The sequence below is a fragment of the Crassostrea angulata genome, chromosome 2 (assembly GCF_025612915.1).
Source record: "Crassostrea angulata isolate pt1a10 chromosome 2, ASM2561291v2, whole genome shotgun sequence".
NCBI classification, from domain to species: domain Eukaryota; kingdom Metazoa; phylum Mollusca; class Bivalvia; order Ostreida; family Ostreidae; genus Magallana; species Magallana angulata.
Window position 1 is genome coordinate 10,154,889 of NC_069112.1, and position 26,709 is coordinate 10,181,597.

Here is a 26,709-nt window from a genome sequence, read left to right on the forward strand (position 1 = left end):
ACTTTGCCGTTTAAAGTGGTTCGTTCCTCTCTGTTTGGGTAACTATTTTATGTCACCTCTAATCTAAACATTCTGCATCATATATCAACTCTACATGTATTTGTGTATTTTTTATTTTACAAGGCAAAAACCATATTGAATGAAATTTGAAGAAAAAATTACATATTTACAAAGATTAGTAAGGGACTATATTTTGTGGCGGCAAGTTTTCAAGAAGAAAATGAACAATTTTTATAACTCAATTGCATTAGAGTACTGTTACTTTAGCTTCCTAATTTTTAGCGCAGACCAAACTTCCAGATAATCTGTGTATTACGATATATTTAAGTTGATCTGAAAAACGTATTTGAACAATATTTTGATATTCATACTGATATTTTGGGATGTTTAGCTTATATTTTATAGGAGTAAAAAAATAACCCCAACTGTTGCCTTATTGCTCTTAGCTTATTTCACGCCGTATCTCAATTTTTTTAATGGATGTAACCCCTACTTTTTTTTTAAATTTATTTGAGACATCGAATGTATGTCTATTTGTATGCAAAGTTTTGAAAAGATGGCATGACTAATATTTTTTTTTATTTGCGTTATAATTCGATTACTCCAACATTTTGTAACAACCTTAAAATCTGCTGTTGCGTTCATTATGTACTGGCATTTAATTAAAGCCATTAGTAAAGCAAGATTTTCTAAACTTTGACTTAAATATTACTGTTATAGTCACTACAGATGTTCAACCAATTACTGTATTGAAATCATAATTAAATAATGATTCAAACTATAAAGGCCAGTTGCCTTGCTTTTATACTATTCCTAAAACTTGCTATTTCAGATTTACACTATGAAATATCCTTTTTGAATTCTCATCCATTACGTTTGTCATTATTTGAAAGCCCGATGTTCATGGGATTTTGACTGTGTGATGGAGTTACCTCTATATATTATTTAATTGAGACACATGGCATGATATAGAAAGTATTAATGATGATAAAAAAATTGCTTAAAAGGAAGTTTGTAAAAGAGTTAAACCAACACAATAAATAAAGGGCAAGAGGTAAGTAAAGCATTAATCGAATGGCGTCAAAGAAAAAGCTTTCGCTATAACAAATAGGCATTGACATAATTAGTCATAGTAATTAAGATTTTGTTAGCGAATTGATTTGCAAATATTTTTGTTTTCGTATTTTAATTCGATATATGTTTTAAAGACAAGATTATACACACCAAGGGCATGATATTCCTTAAACTAGTGTCTTTTACTAATTAACAATTTTTTATTTTCAATGAGTCCAGGAATCATTGACAATAAAAAATTGTTAATTAGTAAAGACACTAGTTTATGGTTAACGGCGGCATATCGATGAAGTTGGAGATTGACTTTATGTATCTTGTTTCAAAATTCAATATACTAATGAATTTTTCCACTGGACAGACGTCGTTTTGATAGTCGCTCAAAAATTAATTACATTTTAATGTTTTACCGACTTCAAAATCACACCTAAACAATAATGAATTAGAATTGCATTAATATGTGTACAGTGGAGAGAGAGAGAGAGAGAGAGAGAGAGAGAGAGAGAGAGAGAGAGAGAGAGAGATGTCTGCCTGTCTTATTACTATGCATAGTAACACATCAAAATAGATATCCCCGTCCATAGGACTTTGAACGGTACGGTACTTCCACTGAGTCGTGTTGTCCTTAATCAATGCTTAGCCGAAATATATAATGAAAAATAAAATTCAACCAATCAATGGTAATTGCTAAAATCTTTAATTATACATAATTTTTAGCAATGAAATTAACTCTGACATAGAGAAGATATTCTCGGGCTTTAAAATTATCTCGGATAGAGAAGAAATCCCGAGAAGCTGTTTCCGCTATACCTTAAACGTTGTCGTGGATCGACACTCCAGGTAGGGTGAGTCATGACATTCACATGGTCTCCTTTGCGGAGGGATACTACAACCATATTACTACTCATGTTATACTCATTATGGATTGCTCCTGAAACTCCTTCTAGCATTTCCCGGTCGTTAACAGTGATCACAAATGAAGATTTGGTGCCTGGATATGGTTCCAATGAAAAAAAGAACACGTATGTTCCTTTGACAGGGGCAACAAAACAGCCGCTGTACTTGTGGTACCCACCGCCTATGTTGAATTTGACCTGGTTGTATTTCACGACCTGTGATTGGTGTGTTATTCGTTGACCGGTTCCATCGTGTACAACAGTGAACGCTACCTCTTCTGTAAATACAGGGAGTCAGGAGGTGAGCAAATAAAATAGCCTGGATCATGAAATACATGTATAACAATCAAATTGTGTGCTTGTTTGTACTGTCAACAAAATGTTAATTTGTTTGGCACTATATATACTAAATGTATTAAGGAGAGGAGTTATAAGAACTTTAAACATATTTAGAGTCAATAATAAAATATGGTCATTTCAATTCAACAATAAATTTAGCAAAAAATCATAAAAAATGAATGATCGTATACATTTGTATATCAACTAAATCAAATTCATCCTAGGTGTTGTCTTTAAAACACTATTCGGTCTTCTCATAAACTAGAGTTATCGTTACTGAAAGAGTTATATTCCCCTCAGGTATGCAGTACTTCTGGCCCCGAGGTTATAAAACTTTCTTGAGTACGCTCTCGCGTACTCCAAATCGTACTCCGTGCTCCAAATCGTACTCGTATTCAAGGTATCAAGGTTATAAAACTTTTTCATACTCATACTCCTACTCCGACTGAGTACAAAAATGCGATTTTCTGAGTAAGCTTTGGAGTTTTCTCAAAGTCGTACTCAAGACATTTAATCTACATAAAATGCAGTACAAACATATAATATTGTTCATATTGTAACGTTGCTGTATTATATGCTATAATTTAATCATATTTATATGTATATGAATTAAAAGGGAAAGTTTTTACCATTTTATTTATGACATATCTAGATATAATGGAGGTGAATTTAAGAGTAAGGGTGAACTGCAACCAAGATTATCAAAATAACTTTTAGATAGTTTGCTTCATTAATTAATGTACATATACATGTAAATCTACGTACAAAATACTATCGTGGAATAGCTCGACTTTTTAAGAATTCTGTTTTTAGTCAAATACGACCCATCATTTAAAACAAAGAAATCAATATACTTGTATCGTTTTTAATCAATGTCATTTAGATGTACTTGCTGGGTCCCTTTTTTGATTATAGTAAAAATATAGGTTAGTTCTAAACATTACAAAGGATGGGGGATGCATAAAAGTCTAACACTTTCTATTACTTACTTATTAATCAATTATCATTTTTGTTGCATGCCACAAAACTTGGAAAGGGAAACATTTTATAGAATAAGCGGTAAATCAGTGGCGGTGTAAAGGAGGTCGCACCCGGCGCCCCCCCCCCCCCCCCCCCAAAGCCCTAAAAACAATTGTCCAAAAAAAAAGTTAAATCATACTCCTTCTGGCAAATGAATGTAAAACTTGCGAGTCTTAATTATCTTTTACTGTGGTTTCATTAATTTTCGTGGGTATCAATTTTCGTGGATTTTCTGAAAAACACAGTTTCAAGGATACGTAATTTCGTGGCCAATGATCCTATCAATACAAAATGTTTGTTGAAATTGAAATTCAATGAACATCTAATTTCGGGGATCAACTTAACAACGAAATCCACGAAAATTGGTATTCAACGAATATTGATGAAACCACAGTATTTTTTAACTTGGGGGATTTCTCTACATTAGACTGATTTCAATGGTGCAATATGAAGAAAACGCGTGTGTTCAATGGTGTAACTAAACAACCCCAGAAAAACACGTTTTGGTTAGCTGTCCTTGTGTTCAAATATGACCAGTCACCCATACACCCACCTTTAAGAAATTGGTTATACTAGTGTTTTAACGACTCTTCCATTGTTATCATAATATAAGCTGGTATATATAGTTATCTTTTATTAAAACTTCATAAATTTACATTGTCCCATTGAACTTGATTTTTAAACTGATTAATTTACAGTCATTCGAAAGAAAAAATAATAAAAGGATATGTTTCTTGGATTTCTACAAGACAAAGATATTTGATGACTGTAGGTCTTAAATCTACAAACCTTTAATAATTGTAAATAATTTAATAATTGTAAATTATTTTATCAAAGAAATTTAACCATGGAACATCACCTAACTTACAATCTTTATTATTTATTTCAAATTAAAACATCGAGAGCATAGACATGTCTAAGAATACGTAAGGTGAAATGCATTGTTTGGCTTAACATTTGATTATAAACGCTCGAATATAAGGATGGTGGATCCTGGTGACCCCATAGTCTTAAGAATTATATTAGTATCTTTCTACAAATGAATATCTAAAAATAAAATTTGGTGTTATGACATCAAAATTTATTCTTAAATACACACTTATGGAAAAACATTAAGTATGATCGACGTACATGTATATATTCTGCTTGAGAATTCGGGTAATTTACAGTTAATTAAAAGCTTGTTTATGTAAAAAAGATAACACTTTAATTAATCATAACCCGCATGATAGAAGCTAGAATTTATCAGAGAGAGAGAGAGAGAGAGAATTATGAAGGGGATTATTGTTATTCTATGCAATCTATTGAAAATACATGTACTACTTGTGATAAAATAGCTTCTTCGCATTTTCATGTGATTTTTCTTTATATAGCTAAGCTGTCGGAATATTCATCTTTTTTTTGCAAAGGTAGACCTAAACATTAGGCACACAGCATTATAGACGGTTCAGCCCCCCCCCCCCCCCCACTTTTTATCACAGCAATGATAATTGTTTCAAAATTAACAGTTACCTTGAAAAGATGTGGGAATTTTGAGAAGTTGTCCTAGACCTAAGTATACTGCCCCCCCCCCCCCCACCCGCCCGGATTAGGAATTTCATGATTTGGGGGGAAAAAATTTGGTAGGTATGAACTTTTTTGGAAGTAAAGGTTTACCCCCCCCCCCCCCCTCCTCCTCACGGATTATGAGTTTCATGATTTTGGGAAATAGGTTTTTTTTTCTTTTGCTTGTCAAAATTTCTGAGGATTATTCTAGCCCCCACACTTTCAATTTGCTTCCGACGCCACTGATTCATATAGTTATTCCTTTTTTATCTAAAGTAACCAAATATCTATGTCAAATGCATCAAAATTAACACATGTATTTCGAATTTTAAAGATGAATAGGAAAAGGCTTGCTCAAAAATATCAAATGACGTTACTTAAGATTAAAAATGACATAGTACGTGTATGTATAAATTCTAAACACACATTTTCAAGCCTTGACTAAGTGAGAAAAACTTGAACCATCAATAAAACCCCACAAAAAGGGTTACAGCAACTTTAGTACACAGTTTCCTTGAACACGTTGTTTCAGTTTATCGTGGTCCTCATATTGGAAATTTCAAAAATATTTCAATTAGTGAATTTTCTTAAACTCTCGTGCACATTCCCAAAAATATTGAAATGAGAAACTTTACGTGTGTCCTTGGCTTTTGGCATATGTTCATTAATGCAATTCCAACCCCAACCCCAACCCCACCCCTTCAAGATATTATATGGTTTTTTTTCTCACAAGAATTAAGGCAAATATAGTATGTTGCATTTAAATTCGAATACCCATATAATTTCCTTAGTGTATACTTTATGAGTGTGAAAAAAACGGATCTCCTCAGTATTTTTGTGATTTTCCCAAGAATATGTTTCTATTTTTGAATTAAACTCTTCCCTGTTTATCCTAATACAGGAACTGCTCACTAAATATCTTAAGAGATATCCACTCGGGGGCAGTGACTTTCCAGTTGTGTATTGGCGTCGTTTCTGACTTTTTCCTGGCATGTAAAATATCAAAATCGTTAAAAAGCCAGGAAAACTTAAGATATATCAAACTAAATTCTATGTTGAAATACTCTCTTCTTTTCCGTGTAAATTCTTACTTCTTTCTTTTATATTCATATCGTTCCTTACAACATAATTATACTTAATCATCACATGCATGAATCACTATCTGAGTCTCTGTATATATACAATGTACATGTATCAACAGCGCTCTCCTGAAACCACGCACTTCACCGCCAGCAACTACATTATTAATTGGTAGATGGCAGGCGCGTGGCATAAATGGGGGGGGGGGGGGGGACTACCCTCCCAACTTCTTCTTGCAGCAGATATTTTTCATGAATTGACATATAAAAAAAGTGAATAAACATGAATTTGCTCCCCCCTTTACTTTTTCGGAGCAAGTAAATATATTGTGAATCTATGAAATGAAGGAAATGATGTTTTGATTTAAGGTATGCAGTACAGAAAAGTACACTACCCCCCCCCCCCCCCCCCACACACACACACACACGGATTAGGATTTTCACGATTTGAGGAGTTGTAACTTTCTCTTTTTTGGGGGGTTTGTCTAGTTCTTTATATGAGTCCTACCCTCCCAATCAAAAAACCGGGCCATGGTATGTGTCTGGATATGGTACAATTAATCGCACTGGTCAAATTTCCTACTGATTGTTTTACTAGTATTGTAGTATAACAGCATCCTTTAATTGCACAATCGTCTTTCTACATTGACAGTTTACACCAATAACCGATTAAACAAGACGAAAATGGTTCGTTTCAACCATTTGTTTATGCTGGTTACAAAGCACTATACCTATTCTAATGGAGAGATAACTCGTGTTACGAACGCTAACTCCAGGTTATAAACATCCCGAATTTTAGTACATGGAATGTACCGTTTCGATTCAGTATATAAGTACATTCAAGTGCAAACAAAAGCAAACAAAAAACAAAAAAAAAAAAAACAGAGGCCCAGGGGCCACATCACTCACCTGAGCAACAATTGCCTTAATTCTGATCAAATTAGCATTACAGTATCAAAATATCTTGACAACTAAGTACAATAGATCTTGCTAAAAAAAATTGAAAATCTGCCAATTTTTATCCATCCCTTTTTTTGGTAAATACCAAGCCCTTTTCGTTGTTGTACCTGTAAGAAGATTTTTCTTTATTCCTATATACCCCCCCCCCCCCATTTCGTGGCCCCACTTTTCTCTTGGGAATCATGGTTTCATCAAACTTAAATCTGCATAACCTCTGCTTTCACACTAAGTACTGAGTTTTGGACCAAATACTTTCCCAGAATATTTTTAAAGATTTTCTCTATATATTCCTATGTAAAAATTCAAACCGCCATCATGGCCCTGCCCTGTCACTAGGGACTGTGATTTTGCAAACTTGAATTCACACTACCCAAGGATGCCTTTACACAAGTTTAAACTTTTTCTGGCTAAACAGTCTTTAAAAAGAAGATTTTTAAAGATTTTCTCTATGTAAAAATTCATCCCCCATTGTGGCCTCATCATACCCCTGGACTATTGTTTAAACAAACTTGAATCTATACGATCTGGGGATGCTTTCACTCAAATTTGGGCTTTCCTGGCCTAATAGTTCTGAGAAGAAAATTTTTAAAGATTCTACATATAAAAATGTATACCCCATTGTGGCCCCGCCCTACCCCCAGGGACCATGATTTGAACAAATTTGAATCTATATTATCTGAAGATAGTTACATGCCAATTTGAGCTTTCTTGGCCAAATAGTTTTTAAAAGAACTTTTTTTAAAAAAAGTTTCTCTATATATTCCTGTATAAAAATTTATCCCCTAATTGTGGCCCCATCCTACCCTCGGGGACCATGATTTGAACAAAATTGAATCTACACTATCTGAGGATGCTTCCACTTAAATTTGAGCTTTCCTGGCCTCATAGTTTTTGAGAAGAAGATTTTTAAAGATTTTCTCTATGTATTCCTATGTAAAACTTGATCCCCCTATTGTGGCCCCACCCTAACCCTGGAGACCATGATTTGAACAAACTTGAATCTACACTACCTGAGGATACGTCCATCTTAATCTGAGCTTTTCTGGCCTAATAGTTTTTGAGAAGAAGATGTTCTCTATATATTCCTATGTAAAACTTGATCCCCCAATTCTGGCCCCAACCTAACCCTGGAGACCATGATTTGAACAGACTTGAATTTACACTACCTGAGGATGCTTCCATTTTTATTTGAGCTTTTCTGGCCTTATGGTTTTTGAGAAGAAGATTTTTAAAGATTGTCTCTATATATTCCTTTGTAAAACTTGATCCCCCTATTGTGGCCCCACCCTACCCACAGGGACCATGATTTGAAGAAACTTGATTCTACACTACCTGAGGATGCTTCCATTTAAATTTGAGCTTTCCTGGCCTAATAGTTTTTAAGAAGACGATTTTTAAAGATTTTCTCTATATATTCCTATGTAAAACTTGATCCCCCTATTGTGGCCCCACCCTACCCCCAGGGACTATGATTTGAACAAACTTGAATCTACACTACCTGAGGATACGTCCATCTTAATCTGAGCTTTTCTGGCCTAATAGTTTTTGAGAAGAAGATTTTCTCTATATATTCCTATGTAAAACTTGATCCCCCAATTCTGGCCCCACCCTAACCCTGGAGACCATGATTTGAATAGACTTGAATTTACACTACCTGAGGATGCTTCCATTTTTATTTGAGCTTTTCTGGCCTTATGGTTTTTGAGAAGAAGATTTTTAAAGATTGTCTCTATATATTCCTTTGTAAAACTTGATCCCCCTATTGTGGCCCCACCCTACCCACAGGGACCATGATTTGAAGAAACTTGATTCTACACTACCTGAGGATGCTTCCATTTAAATTTGAGCTTTCCTGGCCTAATAGTTTTTAAGAAGAAGATTTTTAAAGATATTCTCTATATATTCCTATGTAAAACTTGATCCCCCTATTGTGGCCCCATCCTACCCCCAGGGACTATGATTTGAACAAACTTGAATCTACACTACCTGAGGATACGTCCATCTTAATCTGAGCTTTTCTGGCCTAATAGTTTTTGAGAAGAAGATTTTCTCTATATATTCCTATGTAAAACTTGATCCCCCAATTCTGGCCCCACCCTAACCCTGGAGACCATGATTTGAACAGACTTGAATTTACACTACCTGAGGATGCTTCCATTTTTATTTGAGCTTTTCTGGCCTTATGGTTTTTGAGAAGAAGATTTTTAAAGATTGTCTCTATATATTCCTTTGTAAAACTTGATCCCCCTATTGTGGCCCCACCCTACCCACAGGGACCATGATTTGAAGAAACTTGATTCTACACTACCTGAGGATGCTTCCATTTAAATTTGAGCTTTCCTGGCCTAATAGTTTTTAAGAAGAAGATTTTTAAAGATTGTCTCTATATATTCCTTTGTAAAAATCCATTCCCCCATTGTGGCCTCACCATACCACCCGGGACTATGATTTAAACAAACTTGAATCTACACTACCTGACGATGCATCCACTTTAATTTGAGCTTTTCTGCCCTAATAGTTTTTAAGAAGACGATTTTTAAACATTTTCTCTATATATTCCTATTTAAAACTTGATCCCCCAATTCTGGCCCCACCCTACCCCTGGGGACCATGATTTGAGCAAACTTGAATCTACACTATCTGAGGATGCTCCCATTTTAATTTGAGCTTTTCTGGCCTGATAGTTTTTGAGAAGAAGATTTTTAAAGATTTTCTCTATATATTACTATGTAAAACATGAACCCCCTATTGTGGCCCCACCCTACCCCCGGGGACCATGATTTGAACAAGCTTGAATCTACACTACCTGAGGATGCCTCCACACAATTTTAAGCTTTTCAAGCCGAATATTTTTTGAGAAGAAGATTTTTGAAAAATACCATCAAATTTTCAATAATTCTCAATCATCTCCCCTTTAAAGAGGGCGTGGCCTTTCATTTGAACAAACTTGAATCCCCTTCACCTAGTGGTGCTTTGTGCCAAATTTGGTTGAAATCTGCCCAGTGGTTCTTGAGAAGAAGATGAAAATGTGAAAAGTTTACAACGACGACGACAACGCCGACAACGACAGACAACGGACAAATTGTGATCAGAAAAGCTCACTTGAGCCTTTGGCTCAGGTGAGCTAAAAACAAACAAAACAAAGCAAAACAAAACAAAAAACCAAGACAAAACAAAACCAAAAAAGAAAAAAAAAACCAAACAAACAATTTTTACAAAACAAAACCAATAACAACCCCCCCCCCCCCCCCAAAAAAAAAAAACCAGAACGACCACCTCCAAAAAACCACACACAATACCAAGAAAAAACAAAAACAAACTGGCAGTGTCAATTTATCTTACTCTGTCTCTTTTTCATCTCTTTTTCAACAGCTGAAATTTGTCTTTGGAGGTTTGTCATCATATGAAGCAGATGATAGTCATAATCACGTCTTTTGCGTTGTACAACCTAGAAGAAAAAATCATTCATAAACTTAACTTTCAGATTTTTTTGTTTTGAAATCTTAAAGATATATCTTATGATAGCAAGTTTAGTCGATCAAGTTTGAAATCAATACCTTAGTTTCATCTGATCTCCCTCCGTGGTTACCTGATACCATACACACCACACAAGCAAAGCAGAAAATGGTAACGATTCTTCTGAAAAAAAAAAATTAATCAGTTTAAACCGCGTTAATGTATTTCAATAGTTGGTTAATAAAAAAAATCCAAAACTTAAAATAAAAAAGGATTTCTCACAAATCGCCAAAAAACATTTATTATAAAAAAACAAATAAAGGTAAGTGGATTATTATAATAGTATATACATGTAGTATAACAATTGCTGATACTTTACTTTCCAAAAAAGGATCAAATAAAACAAAATTACAATAACACGTGGTTCCCAACATATACATTTACTCAACATCTTTTTAACATTATATAGCAGGAAGCACTCAACAATCATACATGTACTTACCCAAAAGTTTTCATCATTGTTATCCGGTGAGGACTTACAACTTCACTACACCAATTCAGCAAAGAACGGTAACTTATATACCATTGCACAAAGATACTTCAATTGTTTCCCCCTGCAGATGTTGATGCCAAATGTTGCAAAGTTTTACATAAAATATAACAAAAGTTTTAATATGACAAAAAGATACCAGCCATGTCTGAATAATATAGAATATTGACATTAAGCGCAATCGTTAGAATGACGCTTAAACATTGCGTAATTTTTTTAAAAATTGATATAATTTTTTCAACTTGTTTTATGTTACTTGAAACTATATATTTTGTTACATGAACATACAATGTATTTTATTATTTCTCCGGCACGCCATTTTGCATGCGACATTCTTTTTATCATCAATATAAGTAGGAAAGAGGCGACTATAGTTTTAGAAGCGTGTGCCAAATTGATTAGAAATAAGATATGTTTTAACTTAATGAATTGTTTCTGTGCGTTTACAATTTATATAACCAATAACTATTTAAGGTATCGTTGGGAACATACCAACAGTAAAACATGTATTAAAGTGCAGTAGATCAAAACATGTTCATGAAGAATTCAATACCTCATTCACAATGCAATAAATAAAATATTTTTAGTTTGAAAATTAGAAAAACCTACTTTGTTCATACGTGTGATAGATTTTAGATCCAAAATTGAAACAATAACTTGACTGGTCAGATGTCCATCACAAAATTGAAAAGAAACCGATCATGAATCAAAAAATGTTCTCGTTTTTTTTAATAATAAATTTACTGAACTTTACTACGGACTTTTGAGAACGAGAAGATGTTATTGTCCCAAGAGGAGGCGAGAGTTTGTAAGACGAGCTGTCTAATGACTCTATAACTCTATATACCGACGACACATTATACAGACCCTAAAACGTGATACTACACGTGCGACCTCTATACGTAAGGCTCAATTGACCACTGTCGCTTGATGGGGACGGGCGGAGATTGTTGCTGACCAGATAAGTTCATTACTATGCTTGATTTTTAGTAGTGGACTAAATAATGTATACTTAAATTTAGCGGTGTTAATTTTTTGTAGTAAAACCATTACAAATAATTGTTTGATCTATTTTCCAATTCATAGACCTTCTTCAATCCTTTGGTTATCAAAAAACCTTTCATGGCCGATTTCTTAAACTTGGTGGTATTATTTTGATTGTAAATATGAAATGTTTTAAATAGTGTATACATACTAGTCTTTAACATTACGATATTCTTAGAGAGAGAGGGAGAGAGAGAAAGAGAGAGAGAGAGAGAGAGAGAGAGAGAGAGAGAGAGACAGAGAGAGAGACAGAGAGAGAACGTGTACTCTGTCGTAATTGGGAAAGACGGAAAAACCAGAAGACAATTGGCTGATTAATTATTGTCTAACAAGAAGTGTGAAACCGCGTCGTGTAGATTGTATTTGCTGACAAGGTCCACCACAGAACCTACGAAAAGATGATTTCATTCGAAACAGTTGATAGTCGTTGATAGATTTTTTTATTAACTTGTTGGCAGTAGCTTGTCTCGCCTTATAAACTGTTCAAACGTAGAGCATGCCCTTGCGTGAAATTAATTGAGAAAAAAACTCCATATGCAGGTAAAAAAGGTATATTGCTACACATGTAAGAAAAGTTGACTATAGAAAAAATGAAGCCATAGTTTGCTCAATAAGCTCAGATAATGTAAATCGTTTTAATTCTACGGAGTTGAAATTTCACGATTACTATTAAAGTACCAATCGCGATGGTTTTAATTTAACGCTGCTTAAAAATCAATTGATTAGATTATTAGCATTGAAACGTTTTTGAAAACTAATGGTGGTATTTACAATGGGTTTAATTTCGCGGGGAAATATTAAATCGCAAACATAGTAAAATTAAAACCATCGTGATTATTTGCCAATCTACAGTAGTTTGTGGAGAAGGGGTTATTTAATTAAAACTTTTAATTATCCAATTATAATTAACTATTTGTTTACTCTTCCAAAGATTACTATAACTTTCATATATGTAACAGTGTATTCCATATTCCGTGTACAACAGTTATGTGATTTTTTTTACATTTTTTTAATTTTTTGACATGTAAATGACATGTATCTTGCCAATGGGTGCTAGGGGATAATATAACAACAGTTTGATAAAAACTGTCAGTTCACACACCCAACCAATCGGACACACAGAGGGTGTCACCATGTTGGCTGTACAGGAAAATAATTCAATCAGTAAGTGGGTCATGTGAACATATCGCTGGGTTAAAAAGTTTGCCCATGCTAAAACACAAACATACAATGAAGAGCTGCATGTTTACATCAAATGATCAATATTTCATTAAAAACTATAAACTTATCGGGTATATCTTATTACGTATCTAAAGAAATGTGTATACGTATGCTAAAACAGATTATCTTTAACTGTTTTCTGTAGTAACCTTTCATAAATTCAATTTTAATTTTACATATACCATAAAAAACTATAGTGCGTAAAATATCATAATAACCGGAGAACCTACATGAATCACACTTTGTCTAAATTGTCTAAATTTTATGAAGTACTGGTACTAAATATTTGTTTGGTATTGTGTGGAAATAGTTGATGAGTCAATGTTGCAACATGTCGTATATTTTAGTTACTTTTCTATGTACTAAATAAATTGAATATATGGTGTTTATCTACTGTTTAGGTTAAAATACAAAGATTTTTGACAGACCGATATTTTAAAAATATGTGTTTAGGATAAACGTCAAACAGCTCTTTCACGAAAAAAGAAATAGTTATCTAAATTAGATTAAATTATGCCAATGTTTTTTTAGAATTAAAACTCTCACCAGCTCCCCTATTATCGATACGTGTACCTGTCGAGCGACGAGTCAAAAACGGGGAACAGGTCGAATTTTAATAAGATTGATACATTACATAGATAAAGAATAAAAGACTTTACAAAATTATCATATTGCTAAAGTCAACAAACTACTATGAAACACAGAGAATCATAACTAAACTACTAGGTTCACAAAACATGTTAATAAAACATATCCCATTTAACGTGAAATGATTTTGATGGAATCTGAGTCCCATTCTCCTACGTACAGATGGTCATTACTGTCAATGGAAAGAGCCCGAGGCATTCTGATTCCTTCGTAGGTCACATGGTGAAGAAATTCACCGTCTTTGTCAACCATGTGAATGTTTCCGTTCTTCATATCAGCAACGATAATGTTGCACAACGAATCGCAACATATGCCATACGGATCAAAATTGCTTTTACTGGAGTTCCCTTGGTAACGGAATCTCAACATGCCGCCGGCGTCCGTGACAACCACGGCTCTGACGTCAGAGACACAGATGTCTCCATTACCGTTCTCTACAATGTAGGTCGGACAAACGTACAGGGGGGTGTTTTTATCCGACTGTATTTCAATGCATGTACGATTATTTGGCACTTTATTTTTCTGTGTTCTTATTTTCATAACTTTTCCAATGCTTTGTTGTCTGAATTTCTGGTTCCATAGGCAAACTAGCAGATGATGTTTGCTTACAGCTATTTCGTGTGGTTTCCATGAATATGTGTTTGCTTCTGGGGTGTTTTGTGTCCATAATATATTATTCACGGTTATTCCCATTTTGAATTCATCATAAGAACCACAAGTAACGATCATATTTTCGAACCCATAAAATAATAATCCTGAATATGCTATATAGCATCCAGTTGGTAATGCAATAATTACTTTTTTCTGCTTATAGGAAAGATTGCTATCGTCGTATAAATCTGGGTTGATCATTGATAAACTCACGTGCCCTGGTGCATGGGTAATCATATCAAAAATGTAACGTCGCTGACCCAAAGAAATGGTATCTACTGTTCTGTAAACTTCCGACGATAAAGATTGAGCTTGAGTTAACGCCTGGAAATAAAGAAATATTTATTTTGTGCTGTATTAAAATACAAACTTTAACATTACAGTTGAATATTTATAGACCAATTAGGTGCCCTCAAGGTGCAACAGAATTGTGCATGCAATAAAATTAATTAACATATTGAAAACAAAACGGGAATTCTATGATAGAATGAAGATATACATTAACATGTGGGAAACGTACATGTATCAATACTTTAGATCATTGTTAATTGTTTCACAATTATAACATTACATGTTTGAAAAGTGTTTTTGTTACCTTTTCGATCTAAGTCAATCAAATACCATTGCAAACCATGATGTATTGTTGTTTTTTTTTTGTGCATATTTTACTACGTCATTTATTAATTCTTTCCAAAAACATTAATATATATGAAAAAAAACCCAAACAAACTATTAAAATTTAAACGATTTACAACTTTAAATCTTAACATTTGAGCAGTATAATTTTGTTACATTGTTCACTGTAAGGCTCACCAAGGTTTATTATCCGATTTACGATTAACATAACCTTAAAAATACTAAACCTATGAGGGAGGGCAATAAAATTAAAACAAACAAAAAATTTACACGAGTTATATCTTTATTAATTTACATTAATATGATTACATTAAGTATTCAATGTACAGACTACAGCTGCTTAATTGTCTTTAAGTTATAAATACAACTCCATTGAGTATCCATAAAACCATTCATATTGTGCCAAAGTATCCATAAAACAATCCATATCGTGCCAAAGGTATTTCACAATGCAACAAATTTCAGTATTTCAGTTGCAAAAAGTAAATTCAAACTGGAGGTACGGTTTTGCTTGTTTATTCAAAGCAGCAAGTTCATATATATGTATAAACCTACGCACCCAAGTGACCTTAACGATAAAATTATCTTTTTACTAAGTCACAGATTCGTTGTTAGAATACACAGTGTATTATCAAAGATTTATTACATGAGTGATATCCAACATATATTGACTAAATATGTAATAAATGTGTTTATATGAATTGAATCGAACATTATTATTGCATACAACATACATGTATACAAAAGAATAAGAAACAAGTTCGAACAGCTTACGAATTCTTTAAATAATCATATACAGTATATTCATGTATACTTAAGGAATGAATTTGATTTAAATTTCCTTAAGAAAGAAATTGTATCATTTCTCTTTTGAAACAATAAAGGAATTATGGAGGTATTGACTCTTCATTCATTTTGTATATTTGTCTAAAAAGGCTGCCGAAGTCCATTGGTAGAATGATAATCAAAAGGAGATATCCTAGTAGGAAAATATATAGGTATTTTTTTTTACCTGAATTCTGCATTTTAAAAAAAATCATAAAGGTATCTTTTAGAAGAAAAAAAGTCTTATGACCGTAATTTACAATTTGTAGCGTGTTTATTATTTTTTTTTCTCCAGAAATAACAGTCTTTCTAAGTGTATCATAGAAATACATTTTGCAATTGTGTGCAAATAAATGTACATGTAAACTTTAATCAGGGTATTCGAGGTTCGTTGGTCTACAGAACGATTTATTTTTAATCACTTCGAGATACCGGAGTGTTACTGCGTCTGTTGACGAATACTATAAATACTCAGTCCCAAGATATCCTCGATTAATATCTTGCTTAATTACCAGTGGCGTTGAGGGCAAATAGAAAGTGTGTGTGTGTGTTGGGGGGGGGGGGGTAGACTAATTATCAGAGATCTTGACATGACAAAAAAGGCTGGCCCCTCCCGGATGCTATGTGCATAATGGTTAGGTCTAACTTTGCAAAAAAGGGGGGCTAGCACACCCCCCCCCCGTTCCGACGCGATTTCTTATTATTTATCAAAAGCTCAGGGTTCAAATGATGTTTATTCAAAAGTATGAAAAATGTCCAAGATGTCTCAGTTTAAACGCCCCAGTAAGCTTATCAGGTTTCAACACAAGGCTAAAAAATGTGATGTCTATTTGGATTTTGTATTGCGGTTAGCCCGGATGATAAAATTGAAAAATTGCTCGAGGTATTCCGAGTGACTTTATTTTCGATCGTGTGATTTTTTTCGAGTGAAAAATGATAATGTGTCAATGAAAATATCTTGAACATTTTCCCTTTCATCGAATTTATTTGCTTTTCTTTCACAGGTATGTATATATATATATATATAGGTAAATCCAGAAAAAATTCACAGTGGTCGGATAAGATATAGAAAACTTAAATGAATAAAAACACAAAGTCCGAGTAAAACATAAGCGCTTTCATTTTCAATGAAAGCGCTTATGTTTTACTCGGACTTTGTGTTTTTATTCATTTAAGTTTTATATATATATATATATATATATATATATATATATATATATATATATATATATATATATATATATATATATATATATATATATATATATATATATTTAAAATCGACCAAATGTGATGCATAAATATCTTGAGACAAACAATAGTAATTAAATGAAAGCTAAAAATATAGTCTTACCATTGCTAAATATTTGATCTTAACGATGTAAAGTCTTTGACCAAGATGACAGACTTCCAAGATCGAAGAAAAGCACTAAATTTATCACCATCAACAGGTTTGTTTACGGCAAGTTATCTTACATGGAGTGAGCACACTAAGATCACCGTTTTGAAAGCTGCTAATTGCGTTTTTCTTGCGAAAAATGTGAATTTTCCATTTAATTTTCAGAAAACCGCAAAACGAAAGTACCTTTTTTAAAAACCACGTTATTGTCACTGATGCATATAAAATGCACAGGTAAATGTAGAATAGTTCAGTTTTTGTCGTATATATTTGTCCTTTAAAGGAAATATTACATGTAAACCACCTCACATTTAATTTTATATAAGATTTCGTGATTTATCATGGTATATTTTAGGGACGTCAAATTGACTCTAAGATACTAGTACATTAATCGGTGATTTAGTCGAGCAATAGTCCAATACTCAACAACTTCGCTTGTCCACTCCATTGGCAAATTTTATTACAAAACCTCGGTGATGCGGTGGCGCTATCTTCCCATATAGCTTGGTGTTGCACCCCCTATAATACAACATTTTCATCCGATGAAATAACTGGTTATAGAACATTTTTGAATAAGTTTTCTCGTTATGTCACAAATGAGATATTTTTGTTACTATGGCCTGAAAATTGGTGAATCACACCAGAAATACATTAATACTCGTTTAGTACGAACACGAATATATCGAATTGTCGGATACACCGACCTTTTTTGTAATCCCCGGTAAAAATCTTAACAAATCCTTGCAAAATTTTAGTTATAACGAATTCGGCTATAACGAATTTACGGATATAGAGAGTCCAGTAGAGATAAAATATAATGAAATGTAACACCTTTATAACGATTTTTTTTACAGTTTAAAAAAGTTTTCACTACCAATTAATAAAGTAGTTTGAATGAATTTATTTTTATGTAATTTTTTCAATTCACAATCCAATTATTAGAGGTATAAAAGTAATGAATTCTTATTGTAAGCCTCAATTAGCGAAATTTATAGTCTGGTGAAAGAAAACATGAATATAGTGAATTAATTATAGATAACGAATTCGTTATACGGATGGGTTTCGACGTGAAAATTGCGGTAGCAAGAAATTAAACAAGATTCATCGGCCACATCGATCACCTTAGCAACAATAGCCATATTTAATTCAGTTTTATAATTTCATATACAAAATATCAACACAATGTAGTACAAAAAATCTTGTATATCAAAAATCGAGTTTTTCTCTGAATATTCTCTTGTGAACTAGCATCAAGCCTCTTTTGTAACAGGATGATATCATAGTTATATCACACATGAGCGCCAAACTTTGAACCTCTTGCGGGTTCAAGAATTTCCAGGGGTCACAGTCTTATCAATTAGGAAACAACAACATGTCAAGATGTTTGTATATAAATAATACCATAAAACATCTCATTTAAGTTTTAAAAATAATTAAAATAATTGTCATAGGTAGAATTGGACCGCCTAATGTGGCTCTACCTTACCGTCGAAGATCATGATTATGACAAATTTGAATCTTAATTATAGGAGGTTGTTTTAATTAAAGTTACAGCTTTATTGGCTGATTGGTTTTGGAGAAGATATTTTAAAGATTTTTCTCTATGTTTTCCTCTGTAAAAATTGATACCCCGTTGTAGCCTTGTCCTACCCCAAGGGATCATATTAGAAGGAAAAAAAAATGAATCTATTTTCGGACAGACAGACAAACAGAGTGACGCCCGACTAAAAGTGAAGAAAAAAAAAGAATTACACGGTGTATTGACCTTCTCAATGAAGCAAATCCCATAGCGTTGAAGATGTATCGTAATCGAGCATTTGTGCCAACTTGCTAACAGCACCGAACTTACCATCAAAGACCACACGTGTTGGTCACACAACAGACTCGACATATTTACAAATCACGTGTTTTAAACCTTGGATCAGCTACTCGCAGCTGCAGCCAATCATAAGATATAGCTTGTCTATGAGTTTTACGCTAAGAGATCTTCCAAGGATTCAGGGTGGGAGGGGGGGGGGGAGGGGTGTTGATAGCGAAAATGCGTACTCGTTGGTTTATTTCAAATGAAAGTTTGCTATTGTCACATACCCAGTATTTAACCTCAAATTCATTTAAAGGATTATAATTATATATGCTTGAACAAAATATTTGATTTGAAATATAAACCGAAAACTATTTTATCTTAATACCCGATAGCAAATGCAATGCCTTCTTTTTTCTTGTTATGATTACACGTAATTTAGCTACATATCATAAAGGAGAGATCAATCCTGTCTTGTTTCATGCTAAGTCATTATCCTATGCCAAATAAACGAGTAAATCTAAATGAAAACGAACGCCTTGGGATAATAATTGATATGATTTCTTTTATTTATGCAAACATCTACATGTAAGGCATCACATTACGGATTGTCGCATATCACCTTGAAAAACCACCGGAAGCATTGATAAAATACACTGTAAAATACGAGTAAAAATGCCAAGAACAGAATGTTGTTGTTTTCATTCGAAACCCAAAAACTGACACGTTAAAAATTAAAATAATTGCTGTAATTCTACTGCAAAGCATACAATCCAACAAATATTTTTAAAAATGGTTCAACAAAACCTATGTACAGCAGATGTTACGATTTAACGTGAAATTACTTTAATGACATCTGTATCCCATTCACCAACGTACACGTTGTCACTTTGGTCAATGCAAATTGCTCGGGGCATTTTAATTCCATTATATGTCACGTGGTAAAGAAAGGTGCCATCTTTGTCAACCATGTGTATTGTGTAATTTTTCATATCAGCAACAATACTGTTGCATTTTGAATCGCAACATATGCCATATGGATCAAAGTTGCTGGCACTAGAGTTTCCTTGGTAACGGAATCTTAACATCCCGCCGGCGTCCGTGACAACCACGGCTCTGACGTCAGAGACACAGATGTCTCCATTGCCGTTCTCTGCTATATAGGTTGGACAAATGTAGAGTGGGCGGTTCTTATCCGTGGAAATCTGAAAATCTTCAATTATTGATATCACTTTACCTAAACTCCTATCACCAATATCATTGTTCCACAGACATACTAGAATGTCCCCCGATTTGCACACAGTTATACCTTGTGGAGTGTAACCTAATACAGGTGAACATCCAGCGGCAAGTATCAAAGGATTGTTATATGTTCGTAGAACAGGCCAGAATATTGCGCCACCTTTTAAAACGGAATCCTTTGTTGCACATATTAAAGTTTCGTCCTGAAGTGCAATGTATAATCCATAAGGCGAATAAAATCTGACTGGAAGAGATTGTCCATTTTTCACGACCGAAATACCGACATCCCTTTTTTGATTTAGTGAAATATCAAAGACATATACACGTTGTTTTAATGGAATTGTTTTCAGAACTGTATACCTCAAAGATCTCGATACCTTTGCTTGCCGGGATGACTGTGAATGCAAATAAACATACAATTCATCCACAAAGTATTAATAGAAAAAGAAACTCTTAGATAATTGTCAAATGCACAACTTAATTTATTTTTAATATACGTCATGTAAATAAAAAAATAGTGTCTTACCATTGCTCGAAGATAACGAAATGTGCCAGGTAATTAGTTTTCAGCAATTATTCAAAACAGAATCGGTTTAATGGTTACTTTCTTGAGGAAAAGCTCCCTTCCTTCAATTTTAGAAAACGTCAAAACGAAAGTAAAACTAAATAAAACCCCAAACTTCCTTTCACTGATGGATATCATATATTCTGGAATATATTTATAAATGATACCTTTTAAAGGGACAGGATCACGCACACACCACTTTACAAAATACAGTATCCAAACTTTACGAGAATTCAACACATTTAAAACTGATCTATTTCAGTTATCAGGGTGTGTGTTTAAAGGGTAACATTATATATATATATATATATATATATATATATATATATATATATATATATATATATATATATATATATATATATATATATATATATATATAAGAAGCACTAACAAACCAACAACACACGTTATCTAAAGTGTCGGATCAAAAGATACACGGTTATAAGATGAGATATAAACAACGTACCCATGGGCCACATCGCCCACCTGAGGAACAATAGGTATGATAAAATCATCTTAATGGAGCCATAATACACACAATCTGTACAATTTACAATAGTACATGTAGATCATGTATAAATACAATCCACCCCCACCCCCCCCCCCCCGAATATTCTTATGTTTATAATCATTCGTCCCTTCTCAAACAGGATGATTTATAGTCATATCACATGTTGAGTATATCATTTCTAAAAAAAAAAAAATCCTTAACAATTGTTTATATGTGTTGTCATCAGGTGTTTGTACACCCATCCATAAAACCTAAATGGTGTATATAGCACCAAATGTTCATTTATGACCACCACGGCATGGTCAAAATATCCTTGGTTTGCACCCATCCATAAATCCCGCGCAGAAAGGAAAAATCAAAGGCCTGAAGGGCCACAATGGCGTCGAGTTAAAGTTAATTTGCAGAATAAAAATCTAAATAATTTTTTTTAAAAGTCAAAATAATCTCGACTATAACAAAAATGCATATATTTTTTATTTGTGTTATTTATGGTTCTCCTTCATTGATCAAATGTACACTTAGGTACTGTAGATTTAAAAAAAATCCTGAAAACAAAGTATGATTTTGTAACTCTTAGTAATGTGTGTACTTATAATGAGACCAACTTTTCTTGTTGTTTGCTGGAGATTATTTTTATAAAAATTGAGTTGGACGGTCAATTTAACAAAAATGAAATTTAATATAGATTTTACGCAGTCAACTAAAATAATAGAAATATTAAAATTGAGTGTGATTTTTTTTAATATTTTCAAAAATCATTCTGATTTGGTTATTGACCATTCATTTAGAAATTGGTATCAATTATACTTACTTTTTAAAAACAAATATAAAGACAAATACATTAGTCAACTTTCAAAAATAATTTTAAAAAATTATGTTTTTTATCACATAACTAATCAAATTACAATTCATTACAAATTGACTCACCTAATTCCTAAAAAAAAATTGAATGTTAATTAAAAAACTAAGTTTAGAAATATCTTAGGAGTTAAATCTTTTTTATAGATTTGTTTCTCTTTATTCATATAGAATTAAATGAATTATTTAAATTATGATTGTGTTTCATTCTATATATTGTAATTTGTATACTGCTGATAAACACACTTTCTCTTACTATCAATTTGATTTAAAATTCACATGGGTCCAACTGACACGGGCCGAAAAGATCAGGGGTAGATAAAAGAAAGACACCCATTCACGTTGTTAACAAAGTGAAAGTACTTCACTAGTTTTTGGTTATAGATATACTTATCGCTCAATGTAGGAAGTTTTGTTTCTAAAAGATCAAACTTTTGTGCATTGTCAATATTCGATATGGATACAAAATAATCTGTTTTGCAGGCTGGTATATTTCATAACCAAATTGAGTAAATTTTGGCTTATTTACCGCTAATTACTGAATAATGACGAAAAGATATAAGCGGCAATAATGGGTACTCGACTTCCTGTTTATCGAAGGTCATGGACAGGGTTTATTTTTAGTCAAAAGTAAGTCGTTTTAGATGGCTTTGAAATAAAAAACTCCACTCAAGTTATATGAATGAACAATGCAGAAATTTGCATTGAAATTTTCACATGACAGCTTATATTAAGAGAGTGATATATAAAAAATGTGTATCGTTCGGCAATAATGGGTACTCGCACGTACATCTGTTGTAAATTTTAAAAAGGAATTACATGCAACAATTATAAAAGAATTTTTAAGCAGATAGATGGTAAATACTTCAGATTTTCAGTTACTTCTTTCATTATTCAAAAAAATATTTTTGTAGAGAATAGCAGAATGTTGTAAATGTTGAAAGTGAATTCGTAAATATTTGAATTGTAATTTATATTTTTTCCATGTATTTGTCAATTGAGTAGATTTATGTTGCCATTTGCAAATTACCTGTGTGCTAGTTTTATTTTTTTTTTTCAAAGTTAAACTGTTATGGTCTATATCAAATTTGGTTGGACATTTTTGTAACTTCCACTTGGAAAAGTATTTTCATTTGGAATGTAGGTAAACTTGTATATATACATGTATATTTGCCATGATAGATGTTGGCAATTTAAAGCAATATGAGCTGCAATTTTCATGTTGAAATTTTTTTTCAAGAAAATGTTATTTTGAACTAAAATGACAAAAAATATCATGGTCTTAAAATTTTGTTAGCTCTGTTTTTGTGGGAAAAGCCATTAAGAAGCCTTAATTGGAGCAAAATTAAATTATTGTCATCCTGTACAAAAAATTGATCTGCTATATATATGTTCCTTATAAGGGAAATCTTTCTCCTGACAAAAATTAATGATTTTTTTCAATTTTATCTTAAAAGTTTAAGTTACAGGCAGACTTATCATACTAGCAGGTTTTTGCAGCAAAATAAATTTCTAAAAATACAGCCCATATTGCTTTAAATGCAAGTGTATGATTTTGGAAATTTTATAAATCTTGTATGTTTGTTTTCTTTCAATTAAAAGCCCTTTAGCTTACACAAATTAATTACATGTTGTTTTCTTTTAAGAATTAGATTACTTACTGAAATGCTTTGTTTTATATAACATTTACAAATTTGACACAGTTTGGGTAAACGAGGTATTAAATGAATTTTTTTTTCCTCAAAAGTTGCCTGAATGTCAGATAGAAATTTGATCTGTAATCAAGTGGATTTGTAAGTGAATATATGCTATGGTTATTTATAAAAATATCTTCAGTCTAGGTAGTAGGTACTGATACTTTATATGGCATTGGTCATGAAATGACAAAGAAACAATATTATTTGTGTGCCAAAACCTGCCTGCCTTTTTGGCTTTTTTCAATAGGTTCACAGTTGGATTAAAAAAAGATAAATGAAAAGAATTCTCTATCACTTAGTAAGGAACTATTATACCTATGCCATGGCCTTGATAAGTCAATATGAACTTTAACAAAAATTAAAAATCTTATTTTCTTGTTCCATAGATATATGCAGTTACACGAAGGCCGTTTTTTAGAGAGTAATTAAAATATTGGTTAATTTATGACATGAAAGCAATTATAATTTTATTTTATACAATTTTTAAAAACAAATTTCAACAATCAAAATTTTTAAAAAATGTTTTTGGTGACTGCACAAATATTCATCTATTCTAAAATAAATATTTTTTTTTCTATTTGTAAAAAAAAAATTTCCTTTCCATACTAATTTTTTTTTCACCATGATAATAATTAATAAAAATCAAAAAGATTAGAAATGCATTGAACGTGTTAAATGTTTTATTTAGTTGGTAAATTTTAGTGTTGTCAAGTAAAAAAAAACAAATATAGGTGAGGTTCACATGCAAAACTCCTTTTTATTTCACAGCAGGTGCGCGGGGGAAAATCTTTGATCCGCTTCCGGTAGCGGAAAAAATGGCGTCTCGCAAGCAAGCAGACGCTTGGTGTTCCTCGATGAATATTATTTAATATAAGTATAATCTTGAATGTTTTGGTCAAATATTATTCCAAGGAGGTAAATATAATTTGAATTTAGACCTCAACACAATATGCCCCTGTCATCAAAGTGGATTACAAGTCGTATATTCAGTGGCATGTGACTTCGCACGGATAGGGATGGATACGTTTTCATAGGCTTACCTTTTTCATGGTCAGTTCCGAAATGTTTAGCGTATTTTTTATTTCTTCTCAATTTCAAGTGTCTTTAAAAAATCGTGTTAATCAATAATCATGGTTCTTAATTCAACAAAAACGAATAAATAGCGGATTTTTCGTTATTTATAAGCGATCGGCAATAATGGGTACTCGGCAATAATGGGTACTCGCACGTTATGTAGGCCAACTATCGCATGAGTCTCCGTGCAAGTGTATTCGTCCGCTGAAACCCAGACATATTGTTTACAATAAAATATGAACATTTTCAAAGACATCAACCATTTCGTATCTGCCAACTCGTTTTGTTGACGTACAGCTCTGCTCGAAGTTGAAGTATGTCATCTATTTTTCTTCAAACACATAAGAAAACTTTGCACTCATTTGAGTTGTTTGGCTCCTTAAAAAATTTGCAAACTTCCGGACGTACGATCCCTAGATGGCTTTCGAGCTTCGCTCGACGCCATAAAAATGTATATTCAATGTGGTGAAAAAAAACCCCCAATTCAGTCGGCGGGATTTAATTGGGTCTATCGCGTTCGGGGAAACATAAATATTTTTAATTTTGGCCTTATCTAAAAATTTTGCACCATATATTGACTCTATTTGTATATTCATATTTTAACAATGCCATATAAACCATACTGAATAAAATTTATGAAAAATAAATCATTATTTTATTAAGGGACTATATTTTGTGGCGGAAGGTTTCCAAGAAGAAAATGAACAATTTTCATAACTCGATAGTTTAAGAGTACTGTTACTTTAGCTTCCTAATTTTCAGCGCAAACTAAACTTCCAGATAGTTTGTGTATTACGATATATTCATGTTGTTTTGAGAAATATTTTTGAACAATATTTTGATATTTTCATAGATATACTTTGGCATATTTAGCTTATATTTCATAGAAGTCAAGAAAAAATTAACTCCAATTTTTGCCTAAAATTTGCTTATTGCAGGTCATATCTCAATATTTTGAGATGGTACCCCTACTTTCTTTCCTTTTTATGTGTATTTGTATGCAAAGTTTAGAAAAGACATGACGATTATTTTTTCATATTTGCGTTATAATTTGATTAGTTAAAAATTGCCATTTTTGTTTGGAACCCCGCATTTTTAATGGCATGTGACATTGGGCACAGATAAAATAAATGAACTGCTAAGGTCCCCATCTTTATATTTAAGATGTTTTTGGATAATTCACATTACTAGTATCTCAAGTGCCAACCTCCTAAATGATTTGTTAAAAGAAAGATGCAAGTATAAACAATAAATGTTTGCTTTGATTTACGCTGGTTATGACTGTAGCGATCATTGCAGACAAAAATTACAAACAACCAATGATATTGTTTAAATATACATTAACACTATATGACCATTTTGGTCCCGCCCTAGAGTCAAAACCCCAACCCCGGGAACACACACAATTTTCCATTTTGATCGAGCTTTCTAGTACATAACTATGATATCAGGGGTTTTACAGAGAAAGATTTAAAAAAGATTTGAATGTGAACGCTACCTAATTTGTACCTTCCTGTAGATGTAAAATGGTGAAAAAGTGAGCAAAGAACGTTTTGTAGTGTATGTACTTGTAACATAATTTTTGATGTATTTTATTTCATTGTATAGTCTTACGTTT

General features: G+C 32.7%; 3 protein-coding genes across 4 annotated transcripts; all 3 read right to left on the minus strand.

The window, feature by feature from the left end:
• Positions 1-1,347: 1,347 nt before the first annotated feature.
• LOC128173021 (cerebellin-3-like) lies at positions 1,348-12,004 on the minus strand. Of its 2 annotated transcripts, none has more exons than XM_052838776.1 (4): positions 10,869-12,004; positions 10,468-10,546; positions 10,253-10,358; positions 1,348-2,245 (listed from the first exon to the last, which is right to left on the minus strand). In XM_052838776.1, exons 1-4 carry the CDS (start codon positions 10,883-10,885, stop codon positions 1,836-1,838), a joined length of 612 nt encoding a protein of 203 aa, XP_052694736.1. In that variant the 5' UTR covers positions 10,886-12,004; the 3' UTR covers positions 1,348-1,835. The 2 variants fall into 2 exon arrangements, with proteins under 2 accessions (XP_052694736.1, XP_052694735.1); XM_052838775.1 differs by having other exon boundaries at positions 1,533-2,245; positions 10,468-10,549.
• A 1,434-nt stretch (positions 12,005-13,438) lies between these two features.
• On the minus strand, positions 13,439-17,537 carry LOC128173005 (uncharacterized). The gene is made up of 2 exons (XM_052838752.1): positions 17,296-17,537; positions 13,439-14,804 (listed from the first exon to the last, which is right to left on the minus strand). Exons 1-2 carry the CDS (start codon positions 17,296-17,298, stop codon positions 13,941-13,943), a joined length of 867 nt encoding a protein of 288 aa, XP_052694712.1. The 5' UTR covers positions 17,299-17,537; the 3' UTR covers positions 13,439-13,940.
• A 2,167-nt stretch (positions 17,538-19,704) lies between these two features.
• Positions 19,705-21,158, minus strand: LOC128173011 (tripartite motif-containing protein 3-like). Its single transcript, XM_052838761.1, has 2 exons — positions 20,910-21,158; positions 19,705-20,778 (listed from the first exon to the last, which is right to left on the minus strand). Exons 1-2 carry the CDS (start codon positions 20,910-20,912, stop codon positions 19,972-19,974), a joined length of 810 nt encoding a protein of 269 aa, XP_052694721.1. The 5' UTR covers positions 20,913-21,158; the 3' UTR covers positions 19,705-19,971.
• Positions 21,159-26,709: the final 5,551 nt, after the last annotated feature.